Source organism: Coloeus monedula (genome assembly GCF_965178545.1).
Source record: "Coloeus monedula genome assembly, chromosome: 15".
In the NCBI taxonomy this organism is placed as follows: domain Eukaryota; kingdom Metazoa; phylum Chordata; class Aves; order Passeriformes; family Corvidae; genus Coloeus; species Coloeus monedula.
Window position 1 is genome coordinate 11541997 of NC_138795.1, and position 27942 is coordinate 11569938.

Sequence of the window (27942 nt, forward strand, 5' to 3'; positions counted from 1 at the left end):
TACTCAGTTGTTCACTGGTTCTTTGTAGTAACTCCTGCCTCCCGGTTTCCCCCATTGGTTCTTGTTGAATTGTATCCTCCCCCTGGCTTGTAACTCATTGGTTGCCTTTCCTCTCCCCGCGGTTTTCAAACCCCCTATAAAACTGAGGGAAAAGCCTCTCGGCACCATTATGATTATTGCCATGTTCTGGTTGCTGAACTTCTGACAATAAACCTGTTAGAAGCCAGACCAGAAGCTCCTCTCTTTTCCTTTGCCTCTGGGTTAATGTGGGCCCAGACCATTGGCTCCCTGAAGTGCCTCCTCTGTAGAGGAGTCAGCACGTGCGCCCAGCCAGCACCTTTCTGCTGCTGAAGCTGGTCCTGTAGGATGTCACAGAAGTAACACTGCGTTTTCTTCTGACTGAGGACATTTCAGAGCTCATGGAAATGAGCCAGGGACAGCGTTAGCCCAAGCCTTTGCATATCCTGGAATGGGTTTTTTTGCCACATCAGCCAAAAAAGACAGCATCTACTTTGTTTGAATTGATTGCTTGTCTGATAATCAAATGCTGTCATCAGTGTTTGCAATTAATGGCAGCAGATCCTGTAACAATTGTTATTCCGATTTGGCAGGAATACTTTGAGTGGAGCCTTATGAACAGTGCTCCTTTGCAAAGTGCGCTGCAAAACTTTGCGGGACAGATTGCTTATCATCTGCCCAGCCACAAATTACTACAAATGGCAAAATCAACAAGCTTCACTTTATGACCAAAAATAGTCGGGTGGCAGTGAAAGGGCCCACCGTCTTCACCAATGGGTCCGGGAAAACTGGTAAAGCTATTGTTACCTGGAAGGAAGGATCTGAGTGGCAGGTGCTGGAAGGACATGAGTCAGGCTCAGCTCAGCTGGTTGAACTGAGGGCTGTCACCATGGTTTTTCAGCAGTTCTCTCAGGTTCTTTGGAATTTGGTCACTGATTCTGCCTATGTAGCAGATACAACCCAACACTTAGATTGTTCACTTTTGAAGGAAGTGAATAATGCGGCTCTGTTTTCACTATTGAGAGCCTTGTGGAGTGCAATTCAAGCTCAAGTGCATCCATATTACATTTTGCATATTCGAAGCCATACCAATTTGCCAGGTTTCATAACAGAAGGCAATGCTAGCCCTGACAGACTAGCTAACCCTGCCTGGGTGGCGCCTCAGCCTGACAAAATTGCACAAGCTAAAGCATCGCACAGTTTTTTCCATCAAAGTGCGCATACCCTGCAGAAGCAGTTCCACCTAATGCCAACTGAGGCTCGGAACATTGTCAGTGTTTGTGCTGACTGTCACGGACTCGCTGCACCTCTGCCATCGGGGGTAAGCGCCAGAGGCCTAAAAGCCTTGCAGCTTTGGCAGACGGATGTAACACACATTCCTGAATTTGGCAGACTTAAGTATGTGTACGTGTCTATTGACACGTTCTCCTCAGCTATGTGGGCGTCTGCTCATACTGGGGAGAAAGGCCGCGATGTCATTGCCCATTGGAAACTCGCTTTCTCAATCTTGTGTGTGCCTTCTTCTGTGAAACTGATAATGGCCCTGCCTATGTCTCTCAGAAGACATGGCAGTTTCTGCACCTATGGGGTGTAGATCATACTTTGGGTATTACGCATTCTTCTACTGGCCAAGCCATTGTTGAATGCACTCACAGCACTTTGAAGCATGTTCTGGAGAAACAAAAAGGGGGAATGCATGGAGAAACCCCACAGAGCCGACTAGAAAAAGCATTATATACAATTAATCACCTTACAGTACCACAAAATTCAAACAATCCTGTTATTTTGAACCATTTACTCTCATGGCAGTCTTCAGGCGAGACGCACCTGCCTCGAGCAAAAGTCTGGGTACAGGACTTCCTCACTAAGAAGTGGGAAGGCCCTCATGAGCTCATTGCTTGGGGTCATGGTGTCATAGGTTAGCAAGCATAGTCCCGGAAGGGATGTCCTTGCTAAGGGGTGCTTACAGTTTCCTCTGGGAACTGATAGAACCTATCAGCTGGCCAGTTTGAATATGGACAATTCTCTAAGCCACTTAAAGTTGTGACCACCTCTGTGATCCACATTTAAGAATAGACAAACTCCCCCTCCAAGCTCTCTCTCGTTTCCGGTGCTGGGACAGGTGGCTGCAGGCCCCGTGTGGGGGCCAGCGGGCCCGGCCAGGCCCTGCTTGGGCCAGGCCGGGCCAGGCCACGGCCATCCTGGAGCCGATGGACCTGTTCCAGCCGTGGAACCCCCCCCACTGCCTTGCCGTGGGCAGCCGGAGCAGCCCGGCTCTCCCCCCTCTCCACTGTGATAAGAAAAATTCAACATTCCAGCTGCAAAGCTGCAAGGCCGAGGTGAGATTAACCCTTTTACTGCCGTGAAGAGCTGAAAAACTGAGGGAAGAGAGAGAGAGGAGATGCTTAAAGCTGAAATTCTGTTGTGAAGCTATGATATATCAGAGTAGCCCGTTGTAATCTCATGAAGATATGGGGGGTGGAGTGTTCAACTTGTAAGCAAAGCACCTGCGCTGAGATAGGCAGATGCTGACGCAGCTGTAATTTCATGAGAAGTTTGGACAGGGAGAGATGAACCAGACGAGGACTTTTGTTCCAAATGGGAAAGGAGAAAACCTCAGTCCCTAGAGATGCTCCCAGAGATAGTTCTAAAGATGAAGATGATGAAGACCCTTTGCTCCCAGGGAAGGAGAAGGGCCTCTGTTTTTGTTTCTGAACGGCTCAACCTTAAAATTGTACCCCAAAAACCTTCAAGAGTGGACCCTCGAAAGCAGTTGCAGGAAAAGCTGCAAGTCGGGGGAAGGGACTCACATGCAGGCAGAGAGACTCCTCTTCCTAAATGGACTGAACGATATTTGGAAGTGGGCGGCTGTCTCGTTGTGATAATGTTTTCATAGCACGAGCAAGAAGAGACTTCTCTTTCTAAATGGACTGAACAAGGTTATTATGGAAGTGGTAACAGACTGAACATCTCAAGGGTTTTCTTTTTACATTGTCAGTGGGAGAAGGGAGGAAGGTGGGGGGAGGAGGAGAGTTCTGAAGGTGGTATAATTTTTTTCCTCTTTTAGGTCTGTTAATAAACTTCTTTATATTCTTTCAAGTTTGGTGCCTGCTTTGCATTTCTCCTAATTCTTATCTCACAGCAGATAAACAGTAATGAGTATTTTGGACAAAACCACTACACATGGTTATGCTTGCGTTTCCACAGATACTGGGGTACGATGGCTACCTGCAAGATGCATTCGGCCTGACCTGCGGCACCAGCAGCAGAACAGGCAACCTCCAAGGCAACCTTCAAATGATGACCAGAATGTAGATCATTCAGCGAATGATCTCTCTGATGATGACCAAGATGTCGACCATCAGCCAGGTCCTTCTACAAGCAGAGACTGAATTTTAAAGATTGAACTTCAAATTTCTCAGGCTATGGAGTCAGAATGTTATGTAGAATGTTAGAGCCCTTAAGGCTATTCAGAATTAGTAAATGATGTAGAGCCCTTAAGGCTATTTAGGATTAATGACTGGACATATAGCTGGATTTGCTAGATATATTTCCCATGGCATTGCTGGAGAATCTCTCTGCCTACACTAAGTTAGTATCTGATTTGGATTTAGCTTGGTAACAGCCATTACCAAACAGATCCTTTTTGCTGTGTTTGTTCTCCTCGCTGCAAGGGATCCTGCAGAGGATTACAAACACTACCTTTTTGGTCTTTAAAACAAAAAGGGGGAATTGTAGATGCTAAGAGAGGAGGCAGAGAAATTTTTGTATTTTTACAGCTGCCTGTGAAAGTCTCCTTTCTCACGCTAACCAGCTGGGAAAGAGGTCTGTGTTTTGTAAACTATCTCACAGGTGCACAAGCTGTTTGTGCCTTTGTTTCCACACTGGGAAAAATATTTTGAAAATGGGTGATATGCCGTTCAGCCAATCCCTCTGGGAGGCGGATGGTCAAGCATCCAATGGTTTTATGCCACCCTTGCGAATAAAGCTATAAAGGCTGAATTATATAATTAAAGAGAGCCATTCTCTGGACTTTGAACCCGATACTGAATCCGTGTCGTTCTTTGCGCCGTCTTGGTACAACAGCGACACAGAGTAAAACTAAAATTCTAGATGCAGTATATTTTTCTCATATAGAAACGCTCTTAAATTCAGCTTAGTAATGCACACTAATGTACTTAAAACCGAGGATATATTTCGTAATTCTCAAACATAAAGGAATATTTGAAAGACTTGCTTATATTCTTGATCTGCTTAACAACATTGTGGATAAGACAGTGAACAATAGCATAGCAGATCTGTACTGGTAAACTTTGATGCAACCCAGTAAGAAAGGTTTTCCTTATGGGAAAAGTAGAAGGTATATAGTGACTTATCTAGGGTTGCATAACTGAATAAATGAATGGTTTATGATCTGGAAGGTTGAACTCAGGCACCTGACTTCCACACTGATCAATTATCCCTGTGCAGCACATGTGTCTGACACATCACTGTTGGGGTTTTAAGAGGTCTAGTTTTTTTCTGTTAAAGGAATTTTCCCCCCAAACTGTTACTAAGACAACAAATCCCTGGGTGCTTAAGAGAGACAAAAGACCTGGCTGCTCCTTTTGTTTCACCTGGGTGTGTGGGCAGTTGGGTCTCTGGCGTTCGGACAGAGAGGAGTCAGCTTGCTTCGGCTGCTTTTCCTTGTGCTGGAAAGCCCCGGGATCCCAAAGCCTCCTTCCCTGCCCCGCTGGAGGCCGGGCTGTGGCCGCCCTGCCCTGCCGCTGCTTCGACCCTTCGCTACGTTGTAGCCGTGCTTGCCCTGCCTGCCCAGACTCCCGGGGGGTTCCCCGTTTGGATACATCTCGTCTGCCACCTGGGATTTGTGCTCGTGCCTGCCGCTCCAGCCTGCCGTTCCAGCCTGCTGTTCCCGAGGGTCCGGCCGGACACCGGGGCCAGCTGCCCAGGGGTTTGTGAAGCCTTTGTCCCATCTCTCCCGGGATCCCAGGGCACCGGTGCCGCGTGCTCCCCGAGCTCGCTCCGGAGCGCCCCCTGCAGCCGCGGGGGAACCATCGCACCTGCCCTGCTCACCGGGAGCCGCCAGCGCCCCTGCCGGCTGCGAGCGGAACTGCACCCGAGGGGAAAGGGCCCGACAGCCGAGAAGGCTGGGACTGGGTTTGGGATTGTTTGCTGTTACTGCCATAGTTATTGTTGTTTTGTTTGACTGGTTGTATATATAATAGTAAAGAACTGTTATTCCTATTTCCCACATTTTTGCCTAAAAGCCCTTGATTTCAAAATTATAATATCTCGAAGGGAAGAGGGTTGCATCTGCCATTCCAAGGGAGGCTTCTGCCTTCCTTAGCAGACACCTGTCTTTCAAACCAAGACAATCACATATCTGTACACATCGTTATTGTTTCTTCACTCACATGTCTACACAAAAGGAAAAATGAGAGGAAAACATTCAAACCTTGGTAAGAGTGCGATGACAGGGGTAATAAGGCACAGTAAGTAGAAGATGGGGTCTTTGAGCTGTCTCTCCATAATCCAGTAAGGGTTGGTGGGCGGGTTGCAGACCAGGCAGGCAATGTTGTAGATCAGCGAGAATATGAGGTAAAAGGCCACGCTGCAGATCATTGTTCCTAGCTGGATCAGAGTCTGCAAGCACAAGTGCAGAAAATTAAGTGATGCCTGTGAGACCCTGACTGGGTGTAAGACAGGAGGAGATGGAGACAGTTGGAAAGAATGCATCTAACAGTGTGTTTGACTGAAATCTGCAGTAGGAGAATTAGCCAGAAATGAATTTAGAAAACAACAGTGAATCCAGTTCTCTAAGTAACACTTCCTCATATATTGAAGTATGCAAATATTGTGTACTATCCTGTCCAAAGGCATGATAGAAAAAAATTCTGTCACTGTGCACATGACAATATTAAGCTGGGGCCAATAAAAAATTCTGGCACTATGTGAAATCTCAGCTCAACTTTTACTTACTCTGTGACCCAGAATTCAGGTAAATGATATTCCATGCTTACACGGGATGCAACTTTCACAAAAAACCAAGAGTGCTGTGAATAGGAAAGGTCCAACACGTACCCATGTTTTCATTTCTAGAGCCTGGTGCAAGAGAATGGTCAGGAGGGAAATGGTGTTGATGGGGTTTCCAAAGGAAAACACATCTATATCAGAGTCCTCGTACGCCTACAAAACAGGTAGAGAGACTGTGGTGAGCCCTGACTATTCAGAACTGAATTTCCTACTTCTAAGGAGGACAGGAGCCTGAGAATATTAATGAGCCTGTTACTTACCAAATAGGGGACAAAGAAGCAAATGAGGCTCTGATAGAAGGCATCCAAAATTGTAATAATAAAAGTTGATCTGTTGTATATCTGCAAGAGTTAATAGATGACAGTAGTTATGATGGGATATATACGTCTCTAGTCTGTCCTGCAAACATAATTGCTGTCTGTTTTTCTTCCATTCAGACTACTGATTATTGCTAACTGGTCTCCTCCATGAGTAAATGCCTCCTGTGCCACTGATTAAACCAAAGGCTTATCTCTGTGTTAAGTAAAACTAGACCTTAGGAATATTAACAATTCTACAAGGAGTCTTAAAAGCTGTATTTCACTGTTGCATCCCTTCAGAAGGGATATTATGGCTCAAATTCTTTATCAAAACTCTTTCTAGAGTTATACATTTGGTAAAAAATCCTTTCTTCTAGTGAAGCATTTATTTTTTGCCATTTTAATTTGACTATTTGTCATAGTAAACTTATCTAGTGGCAGGGGTGACAGCTCCCATGGAGTGGAATTCAATACTGGAGAGACAGAAGGCTGGGCTCCTGTTGTTTCAACGTTCCAAGTAAGCCTAAACTCTTCCTTCCCTCATTCCTAAACCAAAAAACCTGTTTACCTTGGTATTATCAAGCAGTTATTTTAGCAATCATGACATACCTCTGAATTTTGTCCATTCTTGTACAGCTCGGGCAGACGTAGGAGTGTTTCTGCAGAAACATCTTTATCAAGGGCTCCAAAGAGAAGAGGGGGCACTGAGGTGAAGAAGAGGTTGAAAAAAATCATCTGCCAGTAATCTATCATGGTGCTGCCTGAGAACCCACAGAAGAACTGGTACCAGAAGAGCAGGTTGGCATAGCACTGTGGAGAAGCAAATACAAACACGTAGTTCCACCTGTGACATTTATGTGGGACATTGGTTTGTAACAGAGTATCCTAACAGACAGGTTTTTGGTTAAAGGCACTGCACTTCATTCCATAACTCAGTGTATCTTAAGTGTCTGTTTCACAGTGATCCACTGCGATACAGCTTTTTAAAAGCCATTATGTTTCTTTAAGAACATATCAGAGAATAATTAAGTAAACTGTTCACAGCTGTGAGCACCAGATTTTAAAATCCTTTTACAGTCTCATTGTCCATATGGAATTAAAGGCGTGCTGCTCCCTATTGCTACTGGGGAGATGAAAGAACAGCAGCATCCCAGTCTAGAGAACTATTTCACATTGCAAATAAATATCCTTTGAACTCTAAAAGGATGTTCAATCAAAGAAAGAAAAGTGTTAATTTCCACTACAAATTTTAACAGTGATAAGAAGTAATCCTTATTGAAAATCATTAAAAACTCCACAAAAGATACCTTGAATTCTAAATAAAAAACTTTTAATGCTCAGAGTGTATTTCACGTCAAATTGACTTGTTTGCCCAGTCTTGTAGAAACTGAATTACTTCATTTTTTCCATTTTATGTTATACTTCAATGCAGAGCTCATTTGTGTATACATTAAATTTTTAATAAAAATGACAGATATGACTGCATCTTTTCTTTCAAGTTATTCCTGTAAAAATGCAGAGGTTTCACAGGCAGGCAATTCTTAGTGCACACTCATCTTCTACATTCAAGTGCTATTAATCTGATATTCCTTATGCAAATTTTATTTTGAGGCTCATAGATATTATTAATAAAATTTCTTGTGCTACCATATAAATTTACTAAGCCTTGAGTCCTTTTTCCCTCTGGAATAATGTTATTTCAAAATATATTTAGAGCCTGTGTTATCCTCAATGCTCTATGCAGCACCTTGCTAAGAAGGAAGAGGCGTACTATAACCTTGCAAAATGAAGAAACACAAACTACAGCTTCATAGAAAGTAAGAGTATAACCTGCAAAAACCAAATACAAACAACAAAAAAACCCCTCAGATCTGGAATTAAGATTTGCTAGGATGAAAACTTCATAATTTTAATCATCTTACCACATTTTTGTAGAAAAAGTAAATCACCATCTTCGCCAGGCGAGCATAGCACCAATGTCCGTGGACAAGAAGGAGCTTTTTGAGGTGTTTAAATCGGGATATTGCAAAGTCACTGGCCATCACAGCCTTTGGGAAAAGGAATAGAACATCATTTACAGTATATCTTTTTCACAGTCTGTACAATGAAATTTCATCATAGACAGTGAAATACTTCTCTCTTATTTTATATTGTAGAAGAAAGAAAACATCAAACTAACCCTCAAGAACACATTTGGAACTTTCAATCTCTGCAGAACTCTCAATTTCAGGAAGAAAAGGAAGGGGCATGTTTGGGAAATGATTCAGGGCAGAAGACAGTGGAAGAGAATCCACAAAACCTGTAAATGCAGCAGCTGAGAGCATTCAGAATACAGCTGCTCACCTAATACTGGACAGACATTTGCTAATTTTCCAGGCTCATAAGTAAACACAGGTTTGTCCCTGCATGCTAATTTTGGCTCAAAATGTTCTTTTATTTGGCTGGACCCATAATTATGAAGTGTATATTAATTTATGAAGCCACCTTGCATTTTTAAGATGACACTTTAGAGTGTTGGGTGCTATGAAACTTATTAAGCCGCAATGGACTACCTGACAAAAGAGGAAAGGAAAGAAACTGAGATGATACCTGCATGCCTTCTTGGCCAGATATTCCAATTCCAACATCAGCTGCTTGAATCATGCTTACGTCATTTGCACCATCCCCTAGAGTTGGAAGACAGGAGGGAACAATAACAGTGCAAGAAAAGTTACCTCCATCAAAAGAAGGACATAATCTCAGCTATGCTGATTATTTCAACTATTCCGGACTACCATGCATCTTGATCAGGAAAACTGATACGTGGCATGACATCAAGGCTCTGGTCTTGGTAGGAACATCCTCCCTCTTTCCCAGGAGACTTGGCTCCACCAGGGCAAAACCCAGCATTAGGACCGGCTGGGTGGTGACACAGCCACTCCAAGATCATTTACATCAGCATAATTTTGTGGTTTTGCTTGGCCAAATCCATGTACTCAGGAACAATTTTGCAACACCTTACTTTCTCTGAATCTATGAAAAATTTTATTCAGATGACAATGTAACAAGGCAGTTTCAAGAATTATCTTGCTCATTTCAACTCAGAACAGTATGTTAAATATATAACCAAATTTCCAGGGACAGAACAGCCGATTGCTGCTTTCAATGTAGAGATTGTACATTAAGTTAGCTGGTAAAGTAAATGATGCAGAGGGCTGAAAGCTAATGTTTTGAACTGTAAGGCAAAGCAAAATTTTAAAAATACAACAGACTCTGCTGTTGGAGAATGGTTAGAGGATCAGGGACATGGATCATTGATAAAGGGTACAAATCAATAAAAGAACTGTACAAGCAAAAGCCTGCACAAGAAAATGCCTCCATGAGAAAATGCCTGTGTGAGAAACAGGCCTGAGAACCAAAATGGAGTTTTAAGGAGGTACAGTCCTGTGCTGATAAGATGTACTGACCATGAGAAGGGAGGAAGATCTTTGATCTCTCAAGTCAAAACATAAATAATAGAAGCTTGCTAAATGTAGTCTTTTATCTAACCCAATTATGTAGAAGTTAGAATGCGCTTTCGTAAGTTTAAACTAATTAAAGAACTGGTAAGCTTGTACTTTCACACTATATAAGTGCCTCTGTATTGCTAATAAACGAAGCTTGCATTATCAATCACATTGATTGTCTGCCTGTCTTCCCCCGCTGAAAGTCAGCACTCTGCCTTTTTTGTTTTGTCCATAGAGGTGTATTTTTTTAGTTTGGAGTCATCTAAATCAATTCTGCAAGGTTTTTAGTGGCATCACTTACCGAAAGTGTGGAAGAAAACCTCAAAGCATTTCACATTATTTGGAGGTAAAAGGCAAATGAGTCAGTGCTTAATACCACTCTGAAGATAACTGTTTTTACCAGTTGGGAAAATCTGACAGGAAAAGGGCTTTATGAAAAGATAAAATATTGACTAATTTTGAGTGCCTTCCAGGCCCAAAACAAGGACATTTTGGAGGGAATATGTATGTGTGTTTGTACTGTTGTGCATGAAAGGGACTGCTGGGAGATTCTGAATTTAGAGCATCTTCATCTTGTTTAAAGGGGGGCAGATATGCTTTGTGAAAGCTGAAAAAGGACTTTTATTTGGGTTTTGATCAGGAAAAATTAATCAATGCTGTTTCCTCACTGCGTCTGTCTACGGCACAAAAATCTGCCCCGTACAATAAATTTCTACACATTTCTCTTAAAGAAAGAACCTCCTTCCCCTTTCTCCTGCGAGATTCAGAGTGGAGGTACCTATGGACAAGGTCATCACTTTCAGCTGCCTCCGGATGAGCTTGACTACCATGCTCTTCTGCAGAGGAGTGGAGCGGCAGCAGAGCACGGACCGGCAGTACTGTGTCAGCTCTAGGAACTTCTCCTCCAACCCTCCTTGGAAGATGATGTTCAGCGTCTGTCCATCAATCACCAGCCCAAACTCAGGGCTGGGGGCCTCAGAGGCTGAGAAGGATGTTGGGGTGATGCCAAAAAATTTACTCCGTGGTTTGTCATATTCATAATTCTTCCTCACCTCTTCCAGGGTTAAATTCAAGAGAGATTCACAAGTTTCCTGTGAGAAAACAGACGTGGTTTGAGAAATAGTTATCTCCATCTCCCTTTACAGCACAGCACCTTGCCAAGTGCATGTTTGTATAATCATGCCAGTGGGTTTAAGCCTATCAGAAAAACGTTAGGGAAAGCTTACTGAGAAATGCACTGATTCATCTGATTTGACATATTGAAATAAATACAACACCCTCCAATCCTTCAAACACTGCACATTTTATCAGCCAGTTAACTGAAGTAAGGAATTATTTTAAGAGAAAATATAATAATCTTTATATCAGGAGGGCATATCTGCATTTATGCTGGGCATTCAGAAATTAAAAAGAGAATTTTTCTTTTAAGGCTATTGAAAAATCTAGTTCTGATATGAATGATGTGAGATATTGCAGCATTGGCTTCCTTGAGAAATAAACTGTGGTAAGAGAAACAAGAAGTTCAGATTTTCAAAATTATCCAGTAACTTTCAGAATGTGGCCTTCCCTAAGTCACATATCAGGCATGCGTCACAATTAGGAATAGAAGTTAAACTTCGTATTTTCCAGGACTGTGCCTCAAAGAGAAAGTCCTTCTGTCGTAGCAAATCTGCTTAATTTTGGATCAAGTTCCCTTTTATATGCCAACAACTGGAATTGACTTGGTGGTAGATAGAAACAGACTTAAGGGGAACACTCTTACCTCTCCCATTCAGATCTCCTAAATCGGCACATCACTATCAGAGAAAACCCAAAATTATATCAAAGATATTTTGCTCCCTCTTAATACTCAAAATCCTCCTTCTGTGGCATGGCCATGAATATCTGAGGAGCTAATCACTCCTTTTTCTACCTTTTCTGTCAGCTTTATTGAGTGATGATTCAGCTTTACAATGCTATTTTCACTTTATGTAGCATAAGGTACATGTGTAAGATGTTTGCAAGATTTAAATTACACTTAAGTGGGAGGTTCTGGAATCAAATGTGCCTCTGACATCTAATAAAAACCTGCATCTAGCCTGCACATTTAAATCCCCTAAAAATATTGAAGAAACATCATCCTTCTGCAAATAAACTAAAAACAGTAGTGGAAATTCTTGGTTTGCCTTGACTTGCCTTTTGAAACAAATCAGCCAAGCTACCTATTTACGTTGCATCTTCCTGGAAGATATTTCATTCTCAGTGTTTGAATAGCCTGCTGGTCTCAGGGGGTAAACAGAGGCCCTTCACACTGAAGTCACTTCAAGACCTAACTTGCAAAATTAACAGGTTAAGTACTTTGTATATATTACTTGTGTTCCTCACTGCTGCTATTGGGAGCTCGTTTCAGAAGTTTGTCTTTGTTTTCATTTTGAAAGGGAGGGAACTAAACCTTATTGTGGAGAAACTCCAGTATTCCTTGAACCATGGGGTTTCCCACGAGTCCCTGTGTGTATGCAGGTTGCTCCTGAGACTGGATCTAGGGCCACAGAGGCTGCTGTAGGTAAGCAGTTGTGCCAGCACTTCCAGGAGCCAGGGTGGTCCTGCCTGTAGCATCTATGCTCTGGCAGAAACCACCTTCTAATTTCCATCCTAAATGTATTCATTCTGCTTCTGATTAAAGCAGATATGCATTTCAAATGAAATTATACATTGAAGCAAGGAATGTTTTCCGTGCCAGATTCCGTATCATCATTGCGTGTTTCTCTATTTCCGTGACATTAAAAGAGACAGCTATTTGCATAGAATAAAATATTCTCATTTGGAGAGCTACTTGCTGCAAGAAAAGCAGTTAGAAAGTAGGCCATCTCACTGTTCTATGCAATTGTCTACCATAAAGCAAACAGTCAGTATTTTAACAATATTTAATTAATCTTCACAATAGCTTTATTGAGAAAAGCAAGCTTGTATTGGAAACCCTGGTTCTCTGGGGAGAAAAGCTGAGACAATCCAGATGGGTGACTTGTCTGATCACACAAGGAAGCCCTGCCTGCCCTCCACAGCCTCGTGCCAACTGTTGGAAGAGTTGAACTCACTGTGCCTCCTATTCCTGCTGAGTGAGGGCCATGAATGATGCTGCCAAAAAAAGAGCAGGGAAAAGGCAGCAGCTGCTCTGGGGGCACCTCAGGGGGCTTTCAGGTCTCTATAGGAAGTAGGAGGTCACCAGCAAGAAAATGCAAAAAGGGCATCAAAGCTGGAATTTTAGATCATTTTGTGTTTAGAATTGGTCAGGGCTGACCTTCCTTAGCAAATGGGTTTGGTTTCACCATGTCTGTACATGGTGTCCCCATAATCCATCCACAAGGCAATCTGTCCCGGCCGGATGTCTGACAGGATGAGGTGTGAGGCTGTGCATAGTGATGGCCATTTCACTTTCTGACATTAAGGCATAATTTTCCTGGTACCTTGCTTATATTGCTCCACATCCAGCAAAAACCATATTGGTTTGTTTAAAGCCTTTTACTTTCACCATCCATAATGGCATTTACCCTCTTTGGAAGTTAGGACTCTATTTTCTCTCTTCTGTACAGATGTTAGAAATAGCCATAGATTGCACCACAGTTTGCTCACTGTGTTTTAGTGACTCACAGGAGGTGTCAGACCTGCCCTTGAGGTGATTATCCTCATTTTGGACTATGCTTGCTTCACCTACAGCCTGCCCTTCTTGTTGCCCATGGAAATTGACAAAATATTTGTGCACGTCAGCAAATATGTTTGCCACCATAGAATATCAAGAAAGTGACTGCGTTTTTAACTGGCCCCTGCTTAAACAAAGATACTGGATTAAATTTTTTGCTAATAAATTTCTGATTAAGTCTAATCCTGTTAGGGAAAATGCAATTAGAAAGTTCTGAATTTACTTAAATCTATAACTTCATACTTTTTCTCGGCTGACTCATACAGCATTTTCCAAATGTCTTGTAAAAGATATCACCTAGGGTTAAACTGAAATTTCCATTGTAAGGTGGAAATCCAGATATCCATGTTATTAAGGAATTAGGCACTTAAATTGCGTATTACTTTCTTCCTAAAGCTACTAATTCAGGTAATACCTAGCAATTCATGTAATTTTTAAGAAGAATATTTTCATTAGGAAAAATCAGAGTATTCTAATTGAATGAAACACTACGTAAGTGCCTTATATTTCAATTCACCATATTATGTGTGGTCTGCAGAGTTTCTGGCCTAATGCTATGTGGAGTTTTTTGACTGTTCATTGTTGAGTGAGATCTAAAGCAAAGGAATGCCAAACTGCAAGACACAAAGAAAGGGCAAGATAGCAAATTCTCTGCATTTTGTCTGTCTTTACTCACTTTATTTTCAGTGTTAATGGTGAAGACAGTGTCCCTTTGGTTCAGAAGTTTACAGGAGTATGCAATATTCACTGCTGTCTCCTGTTTGTCTCCTGTCAACACCCAAATTTTTATCCCAGCTTCTCGGAGAGCCACAATAGTGTCAGGTACACCATCTTGCAGGCGATCTTCTATCCCTGTTGCTCCTGGGCAAACAGGAAAAGAAGAGAAATAATTTTATTTTTCTTGAAAACCAAGTTGCTATTTTCTTGCTTAAAAAAAAGCTCTTTGCTTGACGATCATGCTCTTGAACTTACCGAGAATTGAGCCAAGGTTGACCAGCAAATAAACACAGGCACATGATCTGCATTTAGATTAAGGTCTGAATGTGTCAACAATCAAGTCTAACAATCTTAATTTAGCTTTTTGCAAGAACAATGCGTTTCATTTCTTCCTAATAATCCAAAATGACAATGTGCTGGCAGAAGACTCACACCATATGCGTTTTAGAAATACTGCATTAAGTCCTATCAAAGCAACCAGAAAAGATGAACTTTGACTGTTTAAATGCATGCTGTCCCTATTGTAAAGTCAGATGTTTCAGTTGTCAAATGCAGAAGAAAAAGGAGAGTACATTTTCTTTTTGAAAATGCACAGACTTAGATGCCAACACTCATCCTGATGATGTTGGTAAGTCACCATCTGAACATTACAATACTTACCCCTTCCACTAGAGGTCAGTTTGAAGATGCTGTAACTGTTGTACATTAGAGATCGATTTAAGGGAACACTTTTTGGAAATTAAATTGTGAGGGCACATAGAGCCTTAATAATTGGCAAAGGTAACAGATTCTGACAAGATCTATGTTACCACTTATGTGTTCTCCATATGGCATTTACTATTATTGCTCTAATTTTTAAAATCACTGCCGAGATTATGAGAAGCCACAATGCTGATATCCTGCAATCACAGAAATTCAGGATAATGAAGTATGGGCACAAATTGTATTCAGGGAAAAATGAGACTGAGACAACTCCAGAAATCAAAGTCTTAAAGAACAAATGTTTGGAAACAGAATAGAACAGAAAGCACTGAATGCTCCATAATTTAACAGAATGATGTTAGATATGATGGTGATGAATGATGCAAAAATGTCAATCAACGTAAGTTTTAATACTAAACATCTTTTTACGAAGTGCACAAAGCAAGCACAACAATGCAACAACAGCAGGAACTCAGTAGCAAAATGCCTACATGTTTAAGTTACTGGGTTTTATAATACAGTTCAATTACAAAACTTCCATTGGAATTTGTGCTCAAAACTGAAGCTAATTTATAGTATTTTATAGGTTTATCCAAGAACATGGATGCACAATTAAATTGTACCACCTTCATTATCTACTGTGTTAGCTGAGCCACAGTAACAACTGATGTACATGTTATTTGCTCGGGGCACAAAATAGTTTCAGTACACTTTTTCAAAGTTACTGCTGCCCAAAATGTATGAGAACTTGTGTAGACACTGTAATTGGATTTTATGTCCCTAGCCTGGAGATTTCCAAACTGCAGAGGAAGTGTGTTAGATATAGACTACAACACTGTTGTCAGTCTTATTGCCAACATGGAGAGGAAGTGATACTTCACACAATGACAACTCTCATTTTTAGCTACCCAGCAGGTTGAGTTTGGTCTCCAGATGCTCTGCTGTCTCTATTAACAACTCCTCTCTGTTATCAACTGCCGCTTCTGCCTCCCGACGAAAATTGGCCCATTTTTGAAAGTCATCTTCATTCAAGACCTGCATAACACAATTTAAACAGCTCTTATTTGAAATTTAAATAAGAGAGGAATGCCAACATTCTGGATCACAGAGCCTTAACTCCTATCCAAACTGGTAAACTTAAGTAACTTTAACTTTACTTACTGGTAAAAAAGTACTGTGTCATCTTTAACACAATTTTTCCAAAAGAAAACTGCAAGAACAAGTAGTTTGTACAAATGACCTACAACAGAGATCAAAAATATGACCTAGACAAACTCTTGCTCGCACAATTCTTGCTTAGCTGAGAGCACAGTTTCTGAGGGTTGATTTAGATTTCTCCAGAGCTTGAATATGACCTATTTGTTGCATATTGACAACTTCTGTATGAAAGTAAGATACACCAAGATACACTAACTCAGGCTGAGATCAAGATTTTTGAAAGCTGAATGCCAAGCAAAGGAAAGAAAGGTTGGCTGCTCTGCAGACTCTTTGTTTCTTGCTCGGAAGCACTGTAGACTAGGTTAGCTAGACTTACCATAAGAGAAACAGAAATAAATGCTTTGAGACTGACTAAAATCCATCATTTGTTCATATTGAGGAAAAAGACGAAAAAAAGAGTCCAGACAAGGCAAATAGAAGGAGAAAAAGATGGGCTCTATCTGGCTAGTTGTCTGAAGCAGAATTATAACCACTGTATTTTTCTAGTAATTTTATTGACATGTACAGAGCCCGGTGCTCTCTCACCTTCTTAGCTATGCACATAGTTCGCAGTCCATCACGGGCATAGTAGTCCAGATGCTTCTGTGTTTTTTCTTTTATTCTTTTCAGTCTCTTCTCTACACTAATATCACCTGTGAAACACAAGGAAAAGATTCCATATTTTAAGCACAGATAATTTTCGATCTAATGGCCTAAGATTAAAAAAAGAGTGGGCATTAGAGACAGGTGGATTACAATATAATACCAAGTTCTTTAATAGCTCAAAAGTGTTGGCTGTGTAGAAGCTGAAATCTTGCTAAAGATCCTTGTTTCTTTTAAGACAACATTACTTGTGTTTTTCTTTGTTAGTATTATAGCACCCTTGCTGAAAACCTGAAAAACAATGGTCAGGCCCTTATTACAGTACTATTGCAGAGTACAGAGTCCACATGAGTTAGTGCTGTCAGTGAGTTTTAATTAACCCATTCCATATTCTAAGTACTTCTGGGGTTAAATAAATACCTTGGTTCTGATCTGCAAGGCTACTATGAGAGAAAGTTTATTCTTTTTTTATATTTCAAATACCTAGATACAATATTTCATGCAGAAAAGACTACTGCAAACTTCTTTGTTAGGAGACACAACAGAAATATCTCCCTGGCTAATTACCTTTGGCAGAGTCATCCAGGAGGTCCATTATAACAGAATCAGCACCTTTTGTATAGACAATAATCTCCTTGGTTAGAGGGTGTCTCACCACTACAGACATCCTTTTCCTGACTGAGTCAAATCTCAAAGTGTAGAGGATATCGAAAGTCAGGAGTGTGCCCTGTGGCAGCTGCACGGTGACCTGTTCTGGTGTCCGGGACACGAGAGTGAAGCTGTAGGCCTGAGCAGCATAGACAAGAGCTGCCTCATCTGGGCTCTCAGCCTCATAACAAAAGTCTGTTGGCAGAGAACTCTTAGTCACAGACGTAAAAACCTCATCCAAGGAAACACTACCAATATCTTTGCTGCCCTTGTCCTGGAGCTCCTGGCCTCTCCTGCTGGCACAGCAATCATTTTCATTGTCACAACTCTCCAGCACAGCAAGAGGCTCCTCAGTGTTCTTTGCACTGGAGCTGGCACTGAGGTCTGAACTAGACTGAGATGACGAAAATGATTGACTAAGGCTTGCTAATTTTAGCCTTTGAAATATCTGATGAATCTTCTCCAGGGTGATTCCTGAAGGTTTTATTGGTGGTGGGATTGTGACCTAGAAATATGAGAAAAATGAAGGTTAAAAATAATTAGATGTGAACTACAAGAGCTTCTCAAAACCTCTCTCTACTTTTCTGCATCCAAATGATGATAATAATAACTGCAACTTTCCCTTTTTCCCTCTCCTGCCATTTAACTGTGGTGCAAGGACTCAATAGAGGAGTCATATGTGAGTTAGCATCCAAATTTGATGTTGATTTGTATCTCTACCCCTGAAGCAAAGATGTAATCAAACCCTTGTAGTTCTGTCAATTGCCTGGCAGATCAGAGAAAACCCAGTGTATTCAAAAAACTTCTTACATCATATATAATACAAAAGCTAAAAGAAAAAGTGGCCATCCTGTGGTCACCACAGCTATTCATCAAACATAAAAAGACAAGCTAGAAAGTGATACACAGGCAGGGAAGTAGTAGGTATTACAGAAAAGGTAAAGGAACTAGAGGAGAACTTCCAAACAAGCCATGTTTCACCATTTCAGTTTTCGATGGACACTGCTCTATGTTGTTAAATGGAAGCATGATCCGTTTTCCTCATGTATTTAGATTACCCTTTGTCTTGGCTCAGTAGCTGTGGAGACCAGGACTGTATTGCAAATGGCAAGGGCAAGAAAAAAGTCAGTAAAGGATGTGGAAGTCCTCGTATGTATAAGAGGAGAAAGACTTTCAGTCTCGAGGGCAGCTTCTCTCACTCGCCTCAGCAGCCTGCAATCGGGAGTCACGTCCTTTTCCTGGAAGAGAAATTACTTAGTGAGAATTATTTTAATTTACCCTTGTCCTCAAGGAACAACTAGTGACTTCACAGACTTCTAGAAAATGTCTTTTGTACTTAACATCTATGGAAAAAAGGTATATTTCAAAAAGCTGCATAACAAGATAATTAGAAGGAAATGCATCTTCCAAAGGAAGATGATCTCAGAATTTTATTTCTTTTCAGATCTACTAAAAATCCTTATAATCTATGCTGCATCCCTTAACTTTGAAACTGCTGACTCCTGAATTAAAGGAGACGAATGTATACTTGGGATCTCCCAGTTCAGTGTGGAAGCTGATAGTTATTTCAACAGAGAATATTTTGTGTTTATGGTTTAGTTACAGCAGTATCACTTTTAGTTTCCAGAGTAGTTTCATTTTGCTCCCAGAAAAAGACATGCTCTCAAACTTTTCTTCTCCAGTTTCTGCAATAAATACATATTTACTTGTTCCTGAAATGTTTCTGTAATTTTAGTAGCACACTCTTTCTAATCAAACCTAAATCTGCAAGCCAAACTACTTAACAGTGTCACTTCCCTACAATTAAATTTGATGTAGAGCTATGGGAATATTACTTATAATGGAAATTTCATGTTAGTGAGATCTGGTTTGGAATAAATTTGGGGCCATATTTAACAACAACTTCCAAATTTAAAAGACTTCTTCCCATGAGCCAACAGTTTTGCACGCCTTCTTTAAGGAACTGCCGAAGTTATTTAGCTGCTTTCTAGTTCATCTCAGCTATTACCCTCACCTCATTCAATCTGGCACAGTTTTCCCAAGTTCCGTAATCATGGAACAGAAGTCACCCAAGCACCTTTTTGGCTGTACTGTGCTGAGCTGAGTATGTTACATTCTATCTCTTGCTTGCTAAAGTGACAAGCGATTCTTCCTAATAATTGCAAATAAATCTACTGCTCATTTTGCAGTATTTCATTTGCAGGATTTCAACTGAAATCCAAAGCTGGAACAAGGCTTTGCACTCTCCCTGCTGTGGAAAGCTCTGGTTCTTCTGGCTTAGTGTTTTAATGCTTCTTTACTTCACATACAAAGACATGTTTGCAGTATTGATGGAGTCTTTTCTCTAACAAACTATTACATGCTGAGGATAAGCCTGATTTTTTTGTTATCTTCTCTGGTCTCCTAAAAAGAATCAGAGGCTGGAAAGTTAAAGCTGCCTATTTTAAGAAACTATTTCACAATATTGCACTGCAGCAGTTCTGTGGGTAATGGGACTGTGCCAGTACTATGCTTTGTACATAGAACAATCCCAAATAGCTTAACAGGACAATTCCAATGAAGAATACATATGTGCAGATAAAACTATCCAAACAGTTATGTTGGGAATTCTAATAAATTTGGAACATGAAGGATTAGAATTTCACCAACACCTTGCACAATTTTTCATCCAATTTCTTCATGCATTGCTGCAATTAGAATGAACACCACAAACACCAAATTATTACATGTGGATCTCAGTCTCTCCTATCTGTCATCGTCCCACTCAATTTCTTTTTGACCTATATCCTCAATGTCTGCTGCAAGTTCTTGTCAAAAAGGACAGTGGCATTTCACTTCAGCAGCAACTTTCTGAACTCAAAAGTTTCCTCTGGAAATTGAAAATTATCAGTCTAATTGAAGCCTCCAAGACAGGTTTTAAAAACAAAACTAAACAAAACAAATCAGAATTTATCAGAACTTTTTTTTCATCTTCTTCTTCACATTAAGTGAAAACAGCGCTGACCCGAATTTTCAGCCTGAACATATATTAAAAACCCTAACCAAGCAAAAAGAAAACTGAATAAAACAGTGTTGGGGTTTTAGTTTAGTCTTAGGGTTTTTTTTCTGTTAAAGGAATTTTCTCCCATATGCATGTTGCTAGGGGACAAATAGCTGTACTTAAGAAAGACAAAAAAAGGGAGTGGGGCGGGCCTGGCTACTTTTTTGTCTACACCTGGGTGTGGGGGCAGTTTGCTCTGAGTGTCCGGAGAGAGAAGCTGCAGAGAAAGGAGCTGCTGTTTCTTTTTGGCCGTTCTTCTCTTCCTGCTGGAAACAACGCCGGGACCCCAAAAGCCGCTTTCCCTGCCCTGCTGGAGGCCGAGCTGTGGCTGCCCTGCCCCGCTGCTGCTGCTTCGAGTTTTCGCTACGCTGTAGCCCTGCTCGCCCTGCCTGCCTGGGCATCCGTGGGGTTCTCCCATCTGGATACATCTCGCCTGCCACCCGGGATTTGCGTTCATCCCTGCCGCTCTAGCCTGCCGCTCCAGCCTGCCGTTTCCAGCCTGCCGTTCCTGAGAGTCCGGGATCAGCTGCCCAGGGGTTTGTGAAGCCTTTGTCCCATCCCTTCCCGGGATCCCAGGGCACGGGTGCCGCGTGTTTCCCGAGCTCGCTCCGGAGCGCCCCCTGCAGCCGCGGGGGAACCATCGCACCTGCCCTGCTCACCGGGAGCCGCCAGCGCCCCTGCCGGCTGCGAGCGGAACTGCACCCGAGGGGAAAGGGCCTGACAGCCGAGAAGGCTGGGACTGGGTTTGTGTGTGCTGTTACTGCCATAGTTATTGTTGTTTTGTTTGACTGGTTATATACATATACATATATATATATATATATATATATAGTAAAGAACTGTTATTCCTATTTCCCACATCTTTGCCTAAAGGCCCTTGATTTCAAAATATAATAACTTGGAGGGAAAAGGGGTTATATCTGCCACTTCAAGGGGGGCTTCTGCCTTCCTTAGCAGACACCTGTCTTTCAAAACCGAGACAAACAGCACTAACGATGGTGATCACTTAAATTTACATTTAAAATGTTAACAATTTTGTTAGTGAAATTGTTGATATAAAATGTCTAGTGCCATTCAGTTTAAAGGTTTCTTCATTAACTTTATAGCATTTCTTCTACTTGATGGCATGAAAACCTGATACCATAGGACAATGGAAATCTTTATTAAATGCTTCTAATAGCAAGGCACTACTTATTTGAACTATTAAATATAGAAGGAAATGTACTGTCACTCTCTTAATTCATAAGAACACCTAAAGGTAGAGAGAGTAAATGTTAATTCTCTATCATGTTCTATTGTTGAAAGATGAATTTTTCTTTCAAACCTCTGTCTGCTGACATACACACAGGCTTGCAACACACTGTATTCCAGGGGTACTCAGGATGCTGCAGATTTGTAGCAGAGTAAAAATGCATCAGACAAGGTGATGTAAGTTCCAAAGGGCAGGAACCATAGAGACATGAAAAAATTTATTATCTCTGTTTTATTAATAGGGAATTGGCTCAGCTGGCAAAAAGGGTTAGTACTATGTCATGTAAAGGACATCATACAGGGCAGGCTCTGTGCAATATCTAAATGGCTCCATTTTTACTGCATCTTCACAAGTGTCATGGGGGTTAAACAATTTATCCAGATAGAATGACACCTATGATCAACTAAGGCTGGTTATTTCCATGAAAGCAGCTGAATCTTCTACAAAAGAAGTATTTGATACTAGCTCCTCAGATATTGCTTTACAGTGAATTAAAAAAAAAAAAAAAAAAGGTTATTTCTAGAAGAAAAAGAAAAGACCTGGCAGTGAAAAATATAATTGAAAAATACACTGGCAAGAAATTTCTTTATCACCTTTCAATAGTCATTACCTACAAGAAGTTCTCAGAAGTCATGTGTTTTCAAGAATCCACTGAGATGTTCTCAGCAACTCATGAGGTTTGGGTTGGAAAATGCTAGGATAGCAACTGACAGAACACCCACATTCCAAGGAAAGAGGAGTGTTGAGTAGAATCTACTACATGACAGTGGAACTGAATGAGGTAAGTAGTATCTTATAACAATTGCAGCAAAAAAAGTTCTGAGAATGCTGCATTTGTTAGACTTTTTTTAATGAAGATTTGTACGTATATTCAAGACCTTTAATTTTAATTGGAATTCTAATTTTGAAAGTGTATGACCTTCTCTTAGTGTTCACAAAAGCATTGTCTAAAATGTCTGTTAAAACACTTTCAAGAAGAGCAGAACAGTCTGACTTTAATTAGGCTGTGTGTGAATTTGGTAAGTTTCAGACCTAAATTGCAACAGATTCTGAACCCCCTGGACCGCGGCCTGCATGCTCCAATCGAGGACTGTGATTTTTTGTCTCCCCCTTCCCTCTCTTAGCTCTGAAAAGGCTTGGATTTCTCCAACACAAAATGCAATAGAAGGCATAACTTAAAAGGTGTTAGCTCAGTCTGTTGGTACTCACAATGGTGCTGCTGAAAGCCACTTGAGACTGGTTGCTGTCACGTCGACCGACTGACCTGTTCCTTGTGTGCCCCTGAAAATGTGCCCGAGCGCTCTGGCACCTCCTCAAAGTTCTCATGCTATTGTGCTTATAAGTGGCTGGTTTCTCAAGATTCATGGGAGGAAGAGTGAAATGTTGAAGTTTTGCAAAGTCCTCATTGTCTAAATCCAACTCTTTGTGTGTTTTCAGGCGCCTGGCTGTGAAAGAAAAATGCAACCTTACCTCATTTCCATTGTTTAGGAGGAATTCCTTGATCAGTTAAAAAACCTGAAACAAACTAAACTAAAGCCAAAACGTTTTAGCACCAGAAAAATTTCACTGTCCACTGCAGTTTCTGGCAACTGCTGCTGTTATTATTGCAAGAAAATGTGTTTTCAAAGTGATCAGTCAGTTTTATGGGCTTCTCTAAATGTTTTGTCTCTTCAACTGCTTTTTGCATTTGGAATAGGAGAGTGAAATATGGTAATTCACAAATTTGCTAATATTTTCTGTCACAGAACACAAACATCTCTCTGGCAGCTGCTTGCCATCTTAACAGGATCCTTTCCACTACATAGAGCATGAAAGTAATGATGAAGGAGGGGCCTGAGTCAACCTCCTGAAATCAGAACACCAATTGCCAAGATCCTTCAGATCTGGACTGCAGCCAGAATCCACTTTCAGGAAAAGGGTGCCTGTATTCTTCATACCACATGGAAGTGTATGGTAATTACTTTTGGACCCACTGAGTTTAAATACTAACTAATATCAGTTTGTGAGCTTATAAAAGGTTGTCCAGTGTTCACTTAGAAATGAAAGAGAAAATGTTCTTTCCATGTGCTCTAGTGGGTACTGAATGCAGGGTAAATCCTGGAGGTGCCTGCAGAAGGATCTGGAAAACCTTTCCCATATGACTTCTGAATCATTTAAAATGCCTTCACTTTTGTGAATCTCTGTATCAGCAATCACTCACAAAATAGTGACTAATCCACAAAGGTCTACATTCAATCAGAGGGCTCAGTAGGTTTAATATTTAAATTAATAACATTTAATTGCTCAGACAAAAAAAGCAATTATATTAAAGTGTCTCTCACCATTTTCCTGATGGGAAAACTCAATTCCATCAACAGTACAGCGTCGGAATACCATTTTGTTTTCTGTTAGTGTCCCAGTTTTGTCTGAGAAGATATACTGGATTTGTCCGAGGTCTTCAGTAATAGTGAGGGCACGGCACTGGATGGGCAAATCTGCTTCTTCATCATATAGGTCAATGTCATTGTGAATTAAGAAGACTTGGACCAATTTGACCAACTCAATTGACACATAAAGAGAAATGGGGATTAAAATCTGAAAGAGAATTTAAATTCTCAGTGAGCAGTGATAAAAATTTTGCTGCTTTCTACCAGCAGTGTCCTGGCATAGGCATACTAATGATTTCCAAAGAAACAGTTCTTCCTAGAGACATATTATAGTACTGATGAATAATAACTCAGGGAAGAAAAAAAAAATCCTGCACACAATAGAAATGGAGAAACAGGGATAATAAGTGGCAAACTTAAGACAAAACTCCTAGAGTACCAAATTCAAAGATGGGTCTTTCAGAGGATACCCTTACAAAGCACATTTTCTGGACATAGGATCATGCTTGTTCTTACCCTTCTGAAACTCTGAAAGGATGGACTAAAACAGACTAACTCTTAGTGTAGAAAAGTTTCACAAACCATTACTTTGCACACAAGATCTCCCACCCACGATCTTCCTTGCCCTGAAATAATAATGATTTCTTTAGATGCACAGATATTCTGTTTCAGTAATGAAGTATAATCCCCCAAGGAATCCCTGAGCAGCTCTGAAAGTTATATTCTGATTTTGTTCATATTAAAGAAATTCTGTCCATGTAAATGTCAGCAGTGACATCAAGAAATCTGAAAAGTAAATGTAATTCTTTTCCTCACCCAATAAAATATTCTTTCCCAGTTAGACTTAATCACACTCAGATATACAAGTATCCTACTTCCAATTTAGCTTCTTTCCTGGACTAGATGAACCATACCTAGTTATTATTCCCCACTGACAAACTGGAAATTTTTGTTTCACTGTTTTTCTGAGATGTTAAGTGGCATCCTTAGTTTGGAATTCTGGATATAGGCAGAAAAAAAAAGCTGACATTTGGATGTAAACATCCTCTTTATTGCATCTGCTAGATATTCTGAGTTAAAGATACTATACGTGTGTTTCCTATTTATAGCCTTGTGCAGTTTCAATAGCAAGAAAAAAAATCTGCAGTTAGAAAGAAAAAAAAAACCAACTATTTCACACCCGGATGATTTGAAACACTCCTAGCAATATTTTCAAATAGAATTAAGAAGGCACTGCACAGCTATTAGTTGATATTGATTGTTCATTAGTGATTATACTCAAATTTGATTAGCTTCTTCCTTGGAGGTAACAGAGAGGTTTTTGTCTTTTACCTGCAACAGGATTATCATTGTCAGGAACATGTAGAAACCAGCAAGAACTGGAGACACAAAATTGCCATTCCCATCTGGGACATCATAAGGTGGGTGCTCCCAAAAGTTTCCTGTCCAAATGCCATGCGCTGTAGGAATGAGATACAAGATTGAAATCGGCTGAGCAGTGAAGCAAGTGACAAAGCTTCTGAAATGTGCAGATATGGACTGCTCTGGTAATAAAACAGAGAGAGCATTTCCAAAACAATGCTCCCCAAGCAATGCTGCAAATATTTTGGAGAATGCAAAGCACCTGCAGATCTGTGTAGTACATGCACATAATTGATACGCTAGTGAGAAATAAATATTCAGGGATGTTTTAATTCATCTCTGCTTCAGCAGGTGTTCTCTATGGCTCTTAACTCTGCACAGATCTTTTCTCATTCTACGTTTCCCTGCTGGAAGACTCCATCTCTATCACCTACCCATAAAAATCCTCAGTGCTGAAGACTCTCTTTCCTGTTACAGAAATAAAACTTAGAACCTTTGTATATAGGCAAACTAAAATATTTCTTATTCTCCCTGGCCATTCTTGATTTCAATCTGTCTTTGTTAAGAGTTGACAAACCCCCTAAATTCAGTCTGGGCAACTCATCTTTACATTCCTTCAATTAAATCATATCCCAAACTGTTTCTTCCTCTGTGTTTTAAACATCAGTAGATATTATTGCACTGTTACAACAAAGCCTCTGTTCCAGGACTTAACAACATCCCATCACAATTGTTTTACCACTTTCCATACTGTCCTTATTGAAATAAACTTTTCTCAAGGACATTATTAAATTTACAGCATCAGAAACTTCCCACGGAGCTAAGGCAACAACTTGGTTCCCCTCGTTGCATCATTTGTCCAGATGCCAAAAACCTCTATCAGTCCACATTGCATATCCAGCTCCAATAAAACTTTCATTAGCACCAGTGAACCTAGCAGTTGTTTTGCAGCATCTGCAGTTGTTTTGCAGCATTAAAATGCTGCCAAAAATATTGAAATTATTTTGGCAATGGTCTCTGGCTGCTTCAGACCACAGTCACATCTGAATAAGGACAAATCTGCTCTACAAGCCACTTCTTACCCCAATTTATCACAGTGTGCAAAAACAATCCTGATAACTGATCCACCAGTGATACTTCTTCCTCGAACCCTACACTCAGACAAGGCTGCAAAGCACAAAGTCATGGTAAAGCCTCTGGACGTTTTGGTTGGATGAAAGCTAATGGACTTTTTACTGTTCTACATGTTTCACTTGATTTCTTTTAAGCTGAGCAGATAAATTATTTTTTAAATGCAGATTTTTTTCATCTGAGAATTCTTTAAACCTTAAATTGAAGGATTTTATTTCTCAAGGGCTCCTACACACCAGACAAAGACAAGTCTCTAAATCCCCATGACAGCAGACAGGGAACAAGGAAAATAAAATCTCTCCCTCACACAGAGCTCAGTTGTCAAACTGAAATCCCCTTTTGGTGCCAAAAAGGCCCACTGCAACATGAAGCAGTAAAATGAAAGAAGTGATTAAGTCAGTTCAAATTGTTTATTTGTTTTGGATGGCCCTTACTTCTCATGGTATTACACGGATGACTGACTGGTGTGCCACATACCATACCTCCAGGGCAGGCACAGGAAAACTTGATTTGACTGTCATTAAATCAGAGCAGTAGCACTAAGCAAGTTATCACTAAAACAAAACAAATTAAAAGAAAAATGGGCTCATGGGAGCTCCTGTTTTCTCTTTAAAGCATTGCCCCATGTAAAAGTCAGTGGAGTTAAAATTTGGTCCTTTGCTCAGAATTATGAGATTCTATTAATTCTGGCCTGCCTGGGACAGATTATAATAAGAGCTAGAAGGCAAGCAGCACACACAGCAAAGATGATCTTTTTGTGATTAGCAATCCAGTAAACTCCAGTCAGTTAACACCAGTTACTAAATTCATGTGTTCACCTGCAAGGCCCCCAGAAAAAAGCAGGCTATTCGAACATAAGCAATTATTCCATCTCACAGCCTGATGTAAAAGGGCTGTGAGAAGGAAGGAAGCCATGGAGGATGTAAACTGAATGAATTAGTTATGAGCAGCTAGGTTCTAAATTGTGTGTCTCTGTCTAATATCACTCCCAAACATATTAGAGGAAGACGCTACTGAAATGAAAGTAAAGCAAAATAATTTTACTTTTTCTCTTATGCACAAGGAACAAACACTGCCTCAGGAAGTGCTCAGGAAGGAAGGAAGATCTCAGCTGGCAAATACCAATTCCTACAATGAAGTCACAGAACGGCTTTCTCTTGCTTTACATGTATTATACCATGGTGGGGATGAATCTAATCTGAAACATTTATAGCCATGAGTGGGTTTTCTTCATCTGAATTGCTCAGATCTGCCATTTTAACTCATCCATTGGAAACAACAAGGATGGTCTAAGAACACCAAAAGCATCCTGCTTTAGATTTCACTCATGTCTACAAGATTGATTTTGATCACTGTGGCTCCCTCTCTCTCATGGCTGGGGCATTTGGAAGAGATAACTCGGGCTAGATTAAT

The 27942-nt window shown here is 40.7% G+C and overlaps 1 protein-coding gene across 1 annotated transcript in view; it reads right to left on the bottom strand.

The window, feature by feature from the left end:
* Positions 1-3338: 3338 nt before the first annotated feature.
* ATP10B (ATPase phospholipid transporting 10B (putative)) overlaps positions 3339-27942 on the bottom strand; it is a gene marked incomplete at both ends in the record, with an annotated part of 49203 nt that continues 24599 nt past the window's right edge. Inside the window, 9 exons of the mRNA XM_082291442.1 lie at positions 3339-3393; positions 5474-5661; positions 6100-6204; positions 6960-7160; positions 10633-10926; positions 16674-16780; positions 17298-17573; positions 23992-24244; positions 25369-25496. Coding sequence (XP_082147568.1) covers positions 3339-3393; positions 5474-5661; positions 6100-6204; positions 6960-7160; positions 10633-10926; positions 16674-16780; positions 17298-17573; positions 23992-24244; positions 25369-25496 — 1607 coding nt within the window. The remainder of the gene's footprint in view (positions 3394-5473; positions 5662-6099; positions 6205-6959; positions 7161-10632; positions 10927-16673; positions 16781-17297; positions 17574-23991; positions 24245-25368; positions 25497-27942) is intronic.